Genomic DNA, 10514 nt, shown 5'->3' on the forward strand with positions numbered 1-10514 from the left:
TAATAAAGACGACGTCTGCAGCTGGGGAAACTAGAGGGCACCCGTGCTCCAGGCTGCACGTCCCCGCCGCGCTCACAGGCGGGTGCAGAAGGTTAATTGGCTCATAATTAGGTGCAATTTAGATAACCGAGCAGTGCAGCTCTTATAGCTGTCCCACCGGCTGCGGTGTCCAACTGGACGTTAGGGGAATTGACGTCGCTGCCCGCAGGGAGCAGCGCCCTACGGCCTCCCCCCGGCGTTTCCCCGGAGCTGGATGTGGGGCTGAGCTTTGGCCCCCTGCGCCTTTTGGGACAGCCCCAGCAGACAGCATGGGGAACGTGGGGGAAGGAGTCCCAGCACCACGTGGTGGGGCCGTGATGTGGGGTTTCTCCATCAAGTGCCTGGGGTAAGCCGTAGGGGTTGGGGTCCCAGGGCCACACGGTGGGGACGTGATGTAGGGTTTCCACCTGGGGTCAGCCTGAGGAGTTGGGGTCCCAGGGCCACACGGTGGGGACGTGATGTAGGGTTTCCACCTGGGGTCAGCCTGAGGAGTTGGGGTCCCAGGGCCACACGGTGGGGACGTGATGTAGGGTTCCCACCGAGCATTGAGCCCAACCTCAAGGCTCCCAGTCCTACGTGATGGAGTCACAAGGGCACAATTTCTCCAGCAAGCACCCAGGCTCGACCACAGGGATGGGAGCCCCATTGCCACTTGACGGGGACACAGTTTAGGATTTCTCCATCAACTGCCTGGAGCCAACCTCAGGGACGGGGGTCCCAGTGCCCTATGGCGGCGATGTGATATAGGGTTTCTTCACCAAACATCCAGGCTCACCGCTAGCCACGGGAGCCCCACTGCCACACGGTGGGGACGCGATTTAGGCTTCACCTCATCGACCCCCCGACCTCACCGCTTCTCCACCAGCCCCGCGCCCCACAGCCCGACCAGCGGATGCCGAGCAGGCGACACCGTCGGGGCCAGCGCCTGGCGTTCGCAGGGGGCGGGCGGCCCTTTTTTCCCTCCCCCTCGCCCAGCCCTCCCCATCACCGGGCTGCGGGGAAACGAAACCAGTTCCCTCCGTCCTCCCGTCCCGGCGCCGCCCCCAAGCCTCATAGCCCCCGAGCCCCGGGATGGAGCGGGTACGCGCTTCGGGTCCGGGAGTCCCACCGTATGAACCCCTGATGGACGGGATGGACATGGAGGGGAAGACCCGCAGCACGGTGGTGACGGTGGAGACGCCCCTGGTGCCTCCTCCCCGCGACCACCTGGCCTGGTCGCTGTGCACCACGCTGTACGCCAACGTCTGCTGCCTCGGCTTCCTGGCGCTCGTCTTCTCCGTGAAGGTTGGGGAATGGGAAAGTGGGGACGGGGGGGGGGGGGGTGATGGGGAAATGATGGCGTCGGGAGAGGAGGAGGGGGGGAGGGGGCAGGTATGGAGGACCCCGTGGGGCTCACAGAGCTCCCCGACCCCAAACAGAGTCGTGGAGCTCCAAAAGTCCCAGCCCTGGGTGCCATGTGGACCCTACAGAGCCCCGGGCCTCAAAAAGATCCATGGAGCCCCCAGATCTCTGCTTCCGGGTGCCCCGTGGACCCCACAGAGACCCAGGGACCTTTGAACAGACCCATGGAGCCCCTCAAAACCTCCAATCTTAGGGTACCACGTGGACCCCACAGAATCCTGTGGATCTCCAAAAGCCCCAGCTCTGAGGTGCCCTATGCACCCCACTGATCCCGGTGAGACCCACAGACCCCCCAGGAAGCCCCTGCTCTGCGGTGTCTAATGGAACCCACAGCCCCACCACCACCGCAGGGAGCCCTGTAGGCCATACAGAGCCCTAACCCCAGGTTGCCCCATGCATCCCACAGAGCTCCCGTGCCAGGGAACCTCTCCTGCCCATCCACACTGACTCTTCCATTGGTCTCCCCAGTCCAGGGATCGCAAAGTCCTGGGTGACTACAGCGGGGCGCTCAGCTATGGCTCCACTGCGAAGTACCTGAACATCACGGCCCATCTGATCAACGTCTTCCTCATCATCCTCATCATCGCCCTGGTTGCCAGTGGCACCATCATGGTGGCCAACATCTTCAACCACCAGCAGCAACACCCCGAATTCATTGGACCCACTTAGCTCCATTCCATGGGCAGAGCTTCGCTTGGGGCCATGCTTTCCTTGCTTCTTCCAATCCCCTCTCCGGTCAGCATATGGAAAAGCACCTCAAGACACCCCTTGCTCTGGCAGGAACCCGAAAAACTGGCTGTAGTGCAGACTTTGCTGCTTGCCACCTCACTCTGCCTTTCTGCTATTGCTCCAAGTGCCCTGAGGGCAGCACCTCATTGGTAAAAAACACAATAAAGGTATCTTTCACTTTTGTCCCACGGCTCTTCTTTTTTAGAGGGTGTGGGTGGGAGCAGGAGAGCCTCCACAGCAACGCTATTGAATTGTCCCCTTTGTCACCTTCTGGAGCGTGACAGGGATTATGGAATGATTAAGGTTGGAAAAGACCTCAAAGATCATCTTGCTCAACCATCAACCCATCACCACCATGCTCACTAACCATGTCCCTAAGCTCCCGGATGGGTGAAGCCAGCTCACAGGTTTGGACAAAGTGGACCGTGGCGCTGACAAGGGCACAGGGGTGGAGCATCCCCTACCCCATCCCCACCATGAGTGGGCTTCATTTGGGGATGAGGAAACTGTGGGTGGGGTGGCCCCATCCCAAACTCCACTGGTGCTGTGCTTCCCCGAAATGCTTTGAAGGGAAAGAGGGATGACGATGCCTCTTCCCTCCTCTCTGGAGCTTTTCGACGTCACAACACCACCCCCATCCCAGCTTTGGGGCAAGGCAGAAATCATGCCTACGGCTCCAGCCATGTCCAAAGTGACCCGGGAAAGGCCCCAAGCACCCGGCCAATAATCCTGGACAGAGCTGACCTGGCGGGGATTCAGCTATGTGCTTGTCCTGGCTTCCTGCTCCCCAGCTCTGTGAGGGCTGGGGCCCCGCAGGGCTGGATGGAGAAAGCCTTTTCTTTATTTCCCCCTGAAGAACAATGACTCCTGCCAAGAGGCTGCACTCATGAGCAGGACGTCAGAAATCCTTCCTGCAAAACACAACAGCCATTTGTTGCAGGATCCCTGGCAGCCTCGGCCGGGTGAGTCATTGATTCCTACCCTTCTTCCCGTAAAAGCAAACAGACATGTGCTGGATCGTGTCTTCCCTGACTGCTCCGCCTCTCACTCCATCCCCACCGGCTCCACCAGGATCTGGCTGAAATCCCCCCCCCCAAAAAAACTAGGGGTATCTTTACGCACCTCCCCATTCGGTCGACGCGTGCAAAACCCAGGGCATCTTACAGCCAAAAACGTGACATCCTGACATCCCATGGGGAGCACATCCCCAGCCCCAGTGGGCCCCATAGGGACTTTCCATGCCTGGATGCTCCCAGGGGCACCAGCAGGCAGATGCGGGCTTTGGGGGAGGAGGGGGTGCATAGGCAGGGCAGGGGTGCTCCCAGGATAAGGACAGACTGTTCCTTCTCCTGCAGCAATTGCTCCAGGCTGCTGGCAGCTGGCCAATGAGCCTTGAACTCCCTGCCCCAACAACAGCAGCTAGCAGGGAGCGAGCAGCGGGATTGGCACCCTGCATAACCCACCCCAAAAGACCTCCAGCAGACCCCAAACCCCGACCTATGCTTTGCAGACGCTTTCCCTCCTTGCATGGAAAAGCCACCCCTGCATCTTCCTTACTCGCCCCAACCCTCTGCTGCTCAGCCCCTTAACTCTGCCCACACCCCCAGGGCCGGTGGGGACCGCTGGACTTTGTCTCCCCAATGCTTTCCCATCCCGTCATTTGTTTGGGTGCAAAAGCAAATAGAGGAGAATGCACAGAGGGGTGGTGATGCCAGCAGGATGTTCACGCCAAGCTCGTTAAGATAAGACAGCAATTAACTCGGATTACAGCAAGAAGGTCACCTGTGCATTTTGGGGGGCACAGCTGTGGGTTGGTGCTGGAGTTTGAGCACAAAGCCAGTCCTGAAATCCCCTCCTCCTTTCGCACCCTTTCCCCTCCCTTCCAGCCTCTCCGCTTAATTACCACTGTGACCTAATGAACCTCGCTAACTTGACAGAATGGCAGGAAAAGAGCCGATAGCTTTGGTATGAGCAGTACTGGGGAGCACTTGGGTCTGCACACAGGTGGCCCCTACAGCAGGCAACTGCTGCCCTTGTCTGAGAGGGCCTCAAAACACAAAGCACAGCTGCCTTCATCCCCAACACCCCCCCCTCAGGGGCTGAGCACACCCCACATTCCCCCCAGACACCCGCCCCAAGGGACTTTGTCCTGCATCATCATGCTATCCTTTACACCACAGCTGGCACCGTGGGCATGAGCCACTTCCCAACATCCCTCAAAGGAGCTTGTCCCTGGTAGGATGAGAACTGCCCACGCCCCAGTACCGGGCGGGGTGTCCCCACCCCAGCAAGCCCTTCTGTTCACCTATAATAGGCGAGGCTGTGAGGGCACAGGTACTACAGCTGCCCTCCAGCACCATGCAGAGCTACCCTCAGCACACCAGCATCAACATGCCTTCCTACGGGCAGGATGTGACCACCACTATTCCCATCTCTCCGCAGCCGCCCCCCAAGGATTTTGTACTCTGGTCCCTCTTCAACTTTGTGCTGTGCAACGCCTTCTGCCTGGGCTTATGTGCTCTCTCATACTCCATCAAGGTAAGACAAAACTCAACTCAGCACCTCCCTGCTTAGCTTTGAGGTCTGCCCCCCATGCTGCAGCTCCCAAATCCCGTCCCCTTTTGTTGCATTGTGTCCCACTTTCCCCCATCCCACCGTGTCCCATTCTGTCCCATCTTTCCTTGTCCCATTCTGTTACCATCCTATGTTGTCCTAGCTTCCCCCATCTCATCCCATCATGTCTCACCTTCCCTCATCCATTTCTCAATCTCATCCTATCTGTCATATCCCACCTTTCCTCATCCCATCCCATCTTGTCCCACTGCGTCTCACTTTTTTCCCCCATTCCTTCTAATCCCACCTGTCCTATCCCACCTCTCTTCATCTCCGTCCCATTCTATCTCATCCCATAGTGTCCCACCTTCCCCCACCCCTTCCCAATCCCATTCCATCTTCTCTCATCCTGTCCCACGTTGCCCCAGACCTCATTGCTACCTCGCTTCCTCCTGCCACATCCATCCCTACCACTGTGCCCCATATCTAACTTCCCTCACTCCCACCTCTGGGTGCTTTGTCCTCTCCAAGAGCTACAGAAGAGGGACTCCCAGTAGGCACAGTGGTTTGGGCTCCTCTAAATTATTGTTAAGTGAGCCCCAGACCAGCTGGCACCTCCATGAAGCTGCATATCCTGCTCCCTCCCTGTCCTTTCACCCACCCTACTCCCAGTAAGGAGCAGCTTCCCCCACTTTATTACCTCTAAAGCTAATCATTCTTAACAAGCACGCTCGGAGGAAAGGTCAGCAGCTGCCAGTGCCCCAAGAAGTGCCATACAGGCATGCTAGGACCCCTGGCCTTCCTCGCAGCTCTCCACCTCCAACAGGAGGAGTGGGCAGCACAAGACTGACCTAATGACTTTCAATAAGGCATTAAGAAATTGCTGTTAGGCTGCTGTGAGCTATGTTTCCCATTAGGGTGGGCTTCCTGAGGGTCTGACACCCTATGGGTGCCTGCGAGGGCATCTGGGCGACGATGATGGACTTTGACGTTTGGGGTTTCACCACCTCCCTCCTTCCCCTCTGCAGTCCAGGGATAGGATCATCGCCAAGGACTTCGTAGGCGCCAGCAGCTATGGGAGGACAGCGAAGATCTTTAACATCTTTGCATTCTGTGTGGGACTTCTTGTGACCATCCTCTCCATCGTCCTGGTGTTTCTCTACCTCCCGTTGTACACTGTGCGGCCCTGATCTGGCCTGATCAAGAGGAGCAGCACTGCGGTCCCACTCCTCCTTCCCTCTACCTCTGGTATCACCCCCACCGAGGTGACTCAGTTCGGGATGAGCCCTTGGGGTGAGCTGAAGGCAAATAAAGCTTCTTCCCCATTCTATTTCTGTCTGGAAATGTTGTGGTTTTTAAGGTTCTGGGGGTTGGGGCTGCCCCACAGCTAGGACAAGGTGATTGGACAAGAAGTGCTGTGTCTGTGCTGTTCGGTAATTCCCCCTCCTGGGGCCCCTAGGGGTGCTCAGAGCCACCAAAACCAGACTAGTTTCTGTACTGTCCCACGCAGATAGGTGCAGCGGGGATGTGGAACCCTAGGCTCTCTATAAGGGGGAACTGTAAGGTCCTGTTCTTCCTTTCCCTCCCTTGCTCCTTCCTTTAGCAGTTTTTCAGTTTCTCAGAAGCCGCTTTTCCCCCGCCCCACCCCCCTTTGCTCCCCGGAAGAACGCCAGGTCTCCCTGCGCCCACGCGGTCAGTGTCCCATCGCCCGGGAGCTGAGAGGACGCAGCCGATACGCCGAGCCCACGGAGGGCCGGCCGCTTCGCCTGAGCTCTGGGAGCCCGGGGGCCGGCTCAGGGGCGGTGCGGGGCTAGGTTTCGTTTCCCGCAGAGCTCCTACCTCCCTCCCATCCTCGCTCTGCTCCCGGCCATGAAGCCGCAACAGGCGGAGGTGAGCATCCCGCTGCACCCACCCGGGCGGGGGCCGCCCCTCGCCAGCCTCCCCGACGAGCAGCCCCGCGACTTCATCCTCTGGTCCCTCTTCAACGTCCTGGCGGGCTTCGCTCTCGCCTACCTCGGCTGCTTCTGCTTCCCCTCGCTCATCTTCTCCATCAAGGTGAGATTCCCCCAATCCCCCGCTCCTGACCCGGTGCCTCCTTGCCAACCTGTCCTGGGATCCCTCGACTCGGGGTCCCCCACACCGATCCCCCCCAGCCCAGACCCTCCGCTCCAATTTGATGCCCTCTGATTTGGTTCCCCACCCCCCACCATTACTCCATCCAACCCAACTCTCTTATTTGGGACTACCCAATCCAGGACTACCCCCAGTCCACAATGTCCCGCAGTGCATCCCAAGAGAACGTGATTCCCAATTTCGGGCACCCCAATCTGGTGCTGCCCAACTTGACCCCATCCAACCCAACATGCAGACTTGGGTCCCCCAACCCATAACCCACTAAATCTATGATGCCTCCCTACCCAACTGAACACAACGTGATCCTCCAACCCCAAGAACCCCAGCACCCCAGTGCTGCCCAACCTGACCCCCAAACCCATGATCCACCAAATCCATAGTATTCCCAACCCATCCCAATATAATGTGATCCTCTGATCCCAAGCACCCTATTCTAATGCTGCCCAAATTGAACACCCCAGCCCCTGTCCCACCCAATTCACAGTAGCCCCAACCCTAACCCAATGTAACCCTCCTGACCCAGAACTGCCATTCAACATAACGTGACTACTCCCCAATTTGGGATCATCCAATTTGGTGGCCCCAAATGCCCTCTCTGACACCCTCTCAGTTTGCACCCCTCTGAGCCTTCCAGCCCCCAAAATGTGGGACCGTGTGGGAGCACGTGGGCATCTTCAACCCCTGCTCCCCATAAGGTCCCAGCAAAGCACCCATGATGTCCGCGCTCCACCTGACAGCCCCGTGAAGGCAGGCTGGGTCCCCCATCTACCCTATCCCCATCCCAAAGTTGGGTCTTCCCCACTGAATCCCCATTTGTCCCCCTAGGCCCGCGACTGCAAAGTGCTGGGCGACCTGGAAGGTGCTCGGTGGTATGGAAGCCGGGCCAAGGTGCTGAACATCATCTTCTCTGTGCTGATAGCCGTCGGTGTGTTGTCCACCATCACCATTGCCATCATGTTCATCACCGCGATCAGCAGATAGATATAGAGAACTTCTGCCTCCATCCCACTGTCCTGTGCTGTGCTCACTCCCATAACCCCCCCACCAAAAATGTGTCCCAAGGAATTTCTGCTTTGGGGAAGGGGTGCAGAGCCCTGTCCCCTTGCTGCATGTGGCATGGCAGGGATGGGTGGGGAGCTCCCTTCTCTGCTTCTGCTCCTGGGCCGTGCTGGTATTTAACCAAGCTACAATGTACACATGGATTGCCACTGTCACAAATAAAGCTCCTGCTCACCAAGCCCTGCTCCTGTTGCATTATTCACGGCATGGATGGAGGAGAGTGACCTGGAGTACCTTCGTGGCATCTTCCTTCTCCTCCACCGCCACTGCCTTACCAGACATCTTCAGCATGAGCTACATTTTGTCCTATAGATTCCAGCACAGCAGAAGAAGGAAACAGCAAAGTTCCATGCTTCTCTAGCCATAAACACTCCATCTTCCTGCAAAGCTCCATCTCCTTCCAGGGAACTGTGAAGGGCTTTAATAGAAGCAGCTCTTTGGCATTTTAGCGTTAAATTTCTGTTTATTCCATTCTTGTGGGGCTGGGGGAAGGAGAAACATGGAGCTTTTAACAGCACTTGGTTCCATTACTCCAGGCAGCGTAGCGACAGGGATCTCCCCTTATTGAAGCAATTGCTCTGAGCAGCAGTGAAAGGTGCATGATGACACAAACACATCCTCAGTGATAGCAGCTTTGGCACAGGGGAAGCTCCAGCCAAGTTCAGCACTCTGTTCTAGCATCCCAACCCCACTTCTGGACGAGGGATTTCCCAGCCAACACGACCTGAAGGGCTTGGTGGAGGCACCAGCGCCATGAGCTGTTCCGTGCTGGCTTGTGTCGTGCCCTTCGGAGTGATGGCCACTTGGTTCCCGCTCTGTCCCACAGCAGGGCTGGAGCCACCCGTGCCCCCGGTGCAGAAGGAAGGCAGGCTCACAAAACCAACTTTGTTTCTCCTAGCTTCCAGCCAAGCATTTCTGATAACCACAGTTCGGCGAGGGCTGTAATTTCTCTGATTTATATATAGAGGAGCTGAGGCTGGGCTGGAGACGAGGACAGTATAAAAGGGTCTGCTCAGCCACGCTCCTGCAGCCAGGCTGGTGGAGTCGGAGAGCTGCGGGGTGCCCCTCTCTGTGGCCATGGATACATCCTACCCACGGGAGGACTACCTGCCCATGACATCCCACAAGCGGGACTCATCTCCCACCACTGCCACCTCTGCGCCACCCCGTGACCACCTCATCTGGTCCATCTTCAACACCATCTACATGAACTTCTGCTGCCTCGGCTTCGTGGCTCTCGCCTTCTCTGTCAAGGTAAGGCATGGCTGGGTCCCAAGTGGGGGTGTTCAGGGTTATAGAGTCATTAAGGTTAGAAAAAAGCTCTATGATCCCCAAGTCCAACCCCACCCCACCGTGCCCACCGACGGCGTCTCTCAGCGCCACATCTCCAAGTTCCTTGAACACCCCTGGGATGGTGACACCCCAACCTCCCTGGGCAGCCCGTGCCACTGCCTCACCGCTCTTTTGGAAAAGCTTTTCCTAACGTCCAACCTGAAACCGTGCTGGAGATGTCTCCACGTGGACCTGTCCTCCAGCAGCAACACCTCCACCTGGACAGAGGGACCAGGGACAGGCTGGAGGAAACCGGGAGGATGCCTAGGGGTGCCCATGGGGTCCCACTGCTGCCCCCAGTCTCGGCTCTTGCAGGCACGGGACCGGAAGGTGGCAGGGGACGTGGAAGCCGCCCGGCGCTTCAGCTCCAAAGCCCGCTGCTACAACGCGCTGGCCACGGCTGGCAGCGTGCTGCTGCCCATCCTGCTCGCCGCTCTGGTGGTCACCGGCGTCCTCCACCTCTCCAAGCTCGCCCAGGACTCCGTGGGCTTCTTCAGCTCCCAGTTCAGCGCCAGCGATGACGAGGACAAGTGAGCGGGGCGCAAGGGGATGGCAAAAGCTCCTCCGCAGCACTGCTGACCCTGCCGTGCACAACCCCGTGCTTCTTGGGGCAGCTTTATGTTATTTGGTGTGGTTATTTGGTGGTGGTGGTTGCTTTCTTTCAATCTCTCCCTCGGTGCTTAATATTTAAATCATTAAATCATCTCACCCATCTCGAATCTGCTCTGTGTGTGTGTGTGTGTGTGTGTGTGTGTGTGCGTACAGGGAAGGGGCTGTGCTAACGGATGATAGAACTCTTAGAATCACAGAACCGTTAAGGTTGGTAAGGCCAGAAAGATCATCTAGTCCAGCCAAATGTGTTTTGTAGAGTGTCCCAGTTCACTGCTGGGAGCCTTAATCCACACTGCTTTAGGGTATCAGCCTGAAACAGTAGGGACGGGAGACACTTCTTGGCTCAGGAAGGCAACAATTGGGCCACATAGAGCCCTCCCAGGTGGAGCTGAGACCCACCAACTCATTGCAGCACAGCACGAGCCCCCATTATGTCCCCAAACCAGGATAGAGGAGATCTGCCTGTGGTGACTGTGAGCCAGGAGGGACGCTGCATCCCGCAGTACATCCTGCTTAACTCCACATGGAATTTCCCCATGGCTCCAAGAAGGTCAGAAAATAACGTCACCCTAAGGGCATGGCCTCAGCTTGGATCTGCCCAGCGCTTTGCAGTACTGCTCCAATAGCAAAAGCAGTCATCCACATGGAATGGATGC

The 10514-nt window shown here is 57.6% G+C and overlaps 4 protein-coding genes across 4 annotated transcripts; all 4 read left to right on the top strand.

The window, feature by feature from the left end:
* The first annotated feature begins 1069 nt into the window (after positions 1 to 1069).
* Positions 1070 to 2352, top strand: LOC770612 (interferon-induced transmembrane protein 1-like). Its single transcript, NM_001350061.2, has 2 exons — positions 1070 to 1323; positions 1909 to 2352. Exons 1-2 carry the CDS (start codon positions 1111 to 1113, stop codon positions 2107 to 2109), a joined length of 414 nt encoding a protein of 137 aa, NP_001336990.1. The 5' UTR covers positions 1070 to 1110; the 3' UTR covers positions 2110 to 2352.
* Positions 2353 to 4472: 2120 nt separating this feature from the next.
* LOC422993 (interferon-induced transmembrane protein 3-like) lies at positions 4473 to 6052 on the top strand. The gene is made up of 2 exons (NM_001350059.2): positions 4473 to 4707; positions 5751 to 6052. The coding sequence occupies exons 1-2, from the start codon at positions 4528 to 4530 to the stop codon at positions 5910 to 5912; spliced, it is 342 nt and encodes a 113-aa protein (NP_001336988.1). The 5' UTR covers positions 4473 to 4527; the 3' UTR covers positions 5913 to 6052.
* A 152-nt stretch (positions 6053 to 6204) lies between these two features.
* Positions 6205 to 8092, top strand: LOC107053353 (dispanin subfamily A member 2b-like). The gene is made up of 2 exons (NM_001350058.2): positions 6205 to 6777; positions 7681 to 8092. The coding sequence occupies exons 1-2, from the start codon at positions 6592 to 6594 to the stop codon at positions 7834 to 7836; spliced, it is 342 nt and encodes a 113-aa protein (NP_001336987.2). The 5' UTR covers positions 6205 to 6591; the 3' UTR covers positions 7837 to 8092.
* A 303-nt stretch (positions 8093 to 8395) lies between these two features.
* On the top strand, positions 8396 to 9965 carry IFITM5 (interferon induced transmembrane protein 5). The gene is made up of 2 exons (NM_001199498.1): positions 8396 to 9168; positions 9562 to 9965. Exons 1-2 carry the CDS (start codon positions 8992 to 8994, stop codon positions 9778 to 9780), a joined length of 396 nt encoding a protein of 131 aa, NP_001186427.1. The 5' UTR covers positions 8396 to 8991; the 3' UTR covers positions 9781 to 9965.
* Positions 9966 to 10514: the final 549 nt, after the last annotated feature.

This window comes from Gallus gallus, chromosome 5, assembly GCF_016699485.2.
Source record: "Gallus gallus isolate bGalGal1 chromosome 5, bGalGal1.mat.broiler.GRCg7b, whole genome shotgun sequence".
In the NCBI taxonomy this organism is placed as follows: domain Eukaryota; kingdom Metazoa; phylum Chordata; class Aves; order Galliformes; family Phasianidae; genus Gallus; species Gallus gallus.

Excerpts from the sequence above, each read along its gene's own strand:
- LOC770612 (NM_001350061.2), top strand. The coding sequence starts at position 1,111 with ATGGAGCGGGTACGCGCTTCGGGTCCGGGAGTCCCACCGTATGAACCC. Across the intron at positions 1,324-1,908 it reads CGCTCGTCTTCTCCGTGAAG|TCCAGGGATCGCAAAGTCCT; the intron begins GTTGGGGAATGG and ends TGGTCTCCCCAG.
- IFITM5 (NM_001199498.1), top strand. The coding sequence starts at position 8,992 with ATGGATACATCCTACCCACGGGAGGACTACCTGCCCATGACATCCCAC. Across the intron at positions 9,169-9,561 it reads CTCTCGCCTTCTCTGTCAAG|GCACGGGACCGGAAGGTGGC; the intron begins GTAAGGCATGGC and ends CGGCTCTTGCAG.
- LOC107053353 (NM_001350058.2), top strand. The coding sequence starts at position 6,592 with ATGAAGCCGCAACAGGCGGAGGTGAGCATCCCGCTGCACCCACCCGGG. Across the intron at positions 6,778-7,680 it reads CGCTCATCTTCTCCATCAAG|GCCCGCGACTGCAAAGTGCT; the intron begins GTGAGATTCCCC and ends TTGTCCCCCTAG.
- LOC422993 (NM_001350059.2), top strand. The coding sequence starts at position 4,528 with ATGCAGAGCTACCCTCAGCACACCAGCATCAACATGCCTTCCTACGGG. Across the intron at positions 4,708-5,750 it reads CTCTCTCATACTCCATCAAG|TCCAGGGATAGGATCATCGC; the intron begins GTAAGACAAAAC and ends TCCCCTCTGCAG.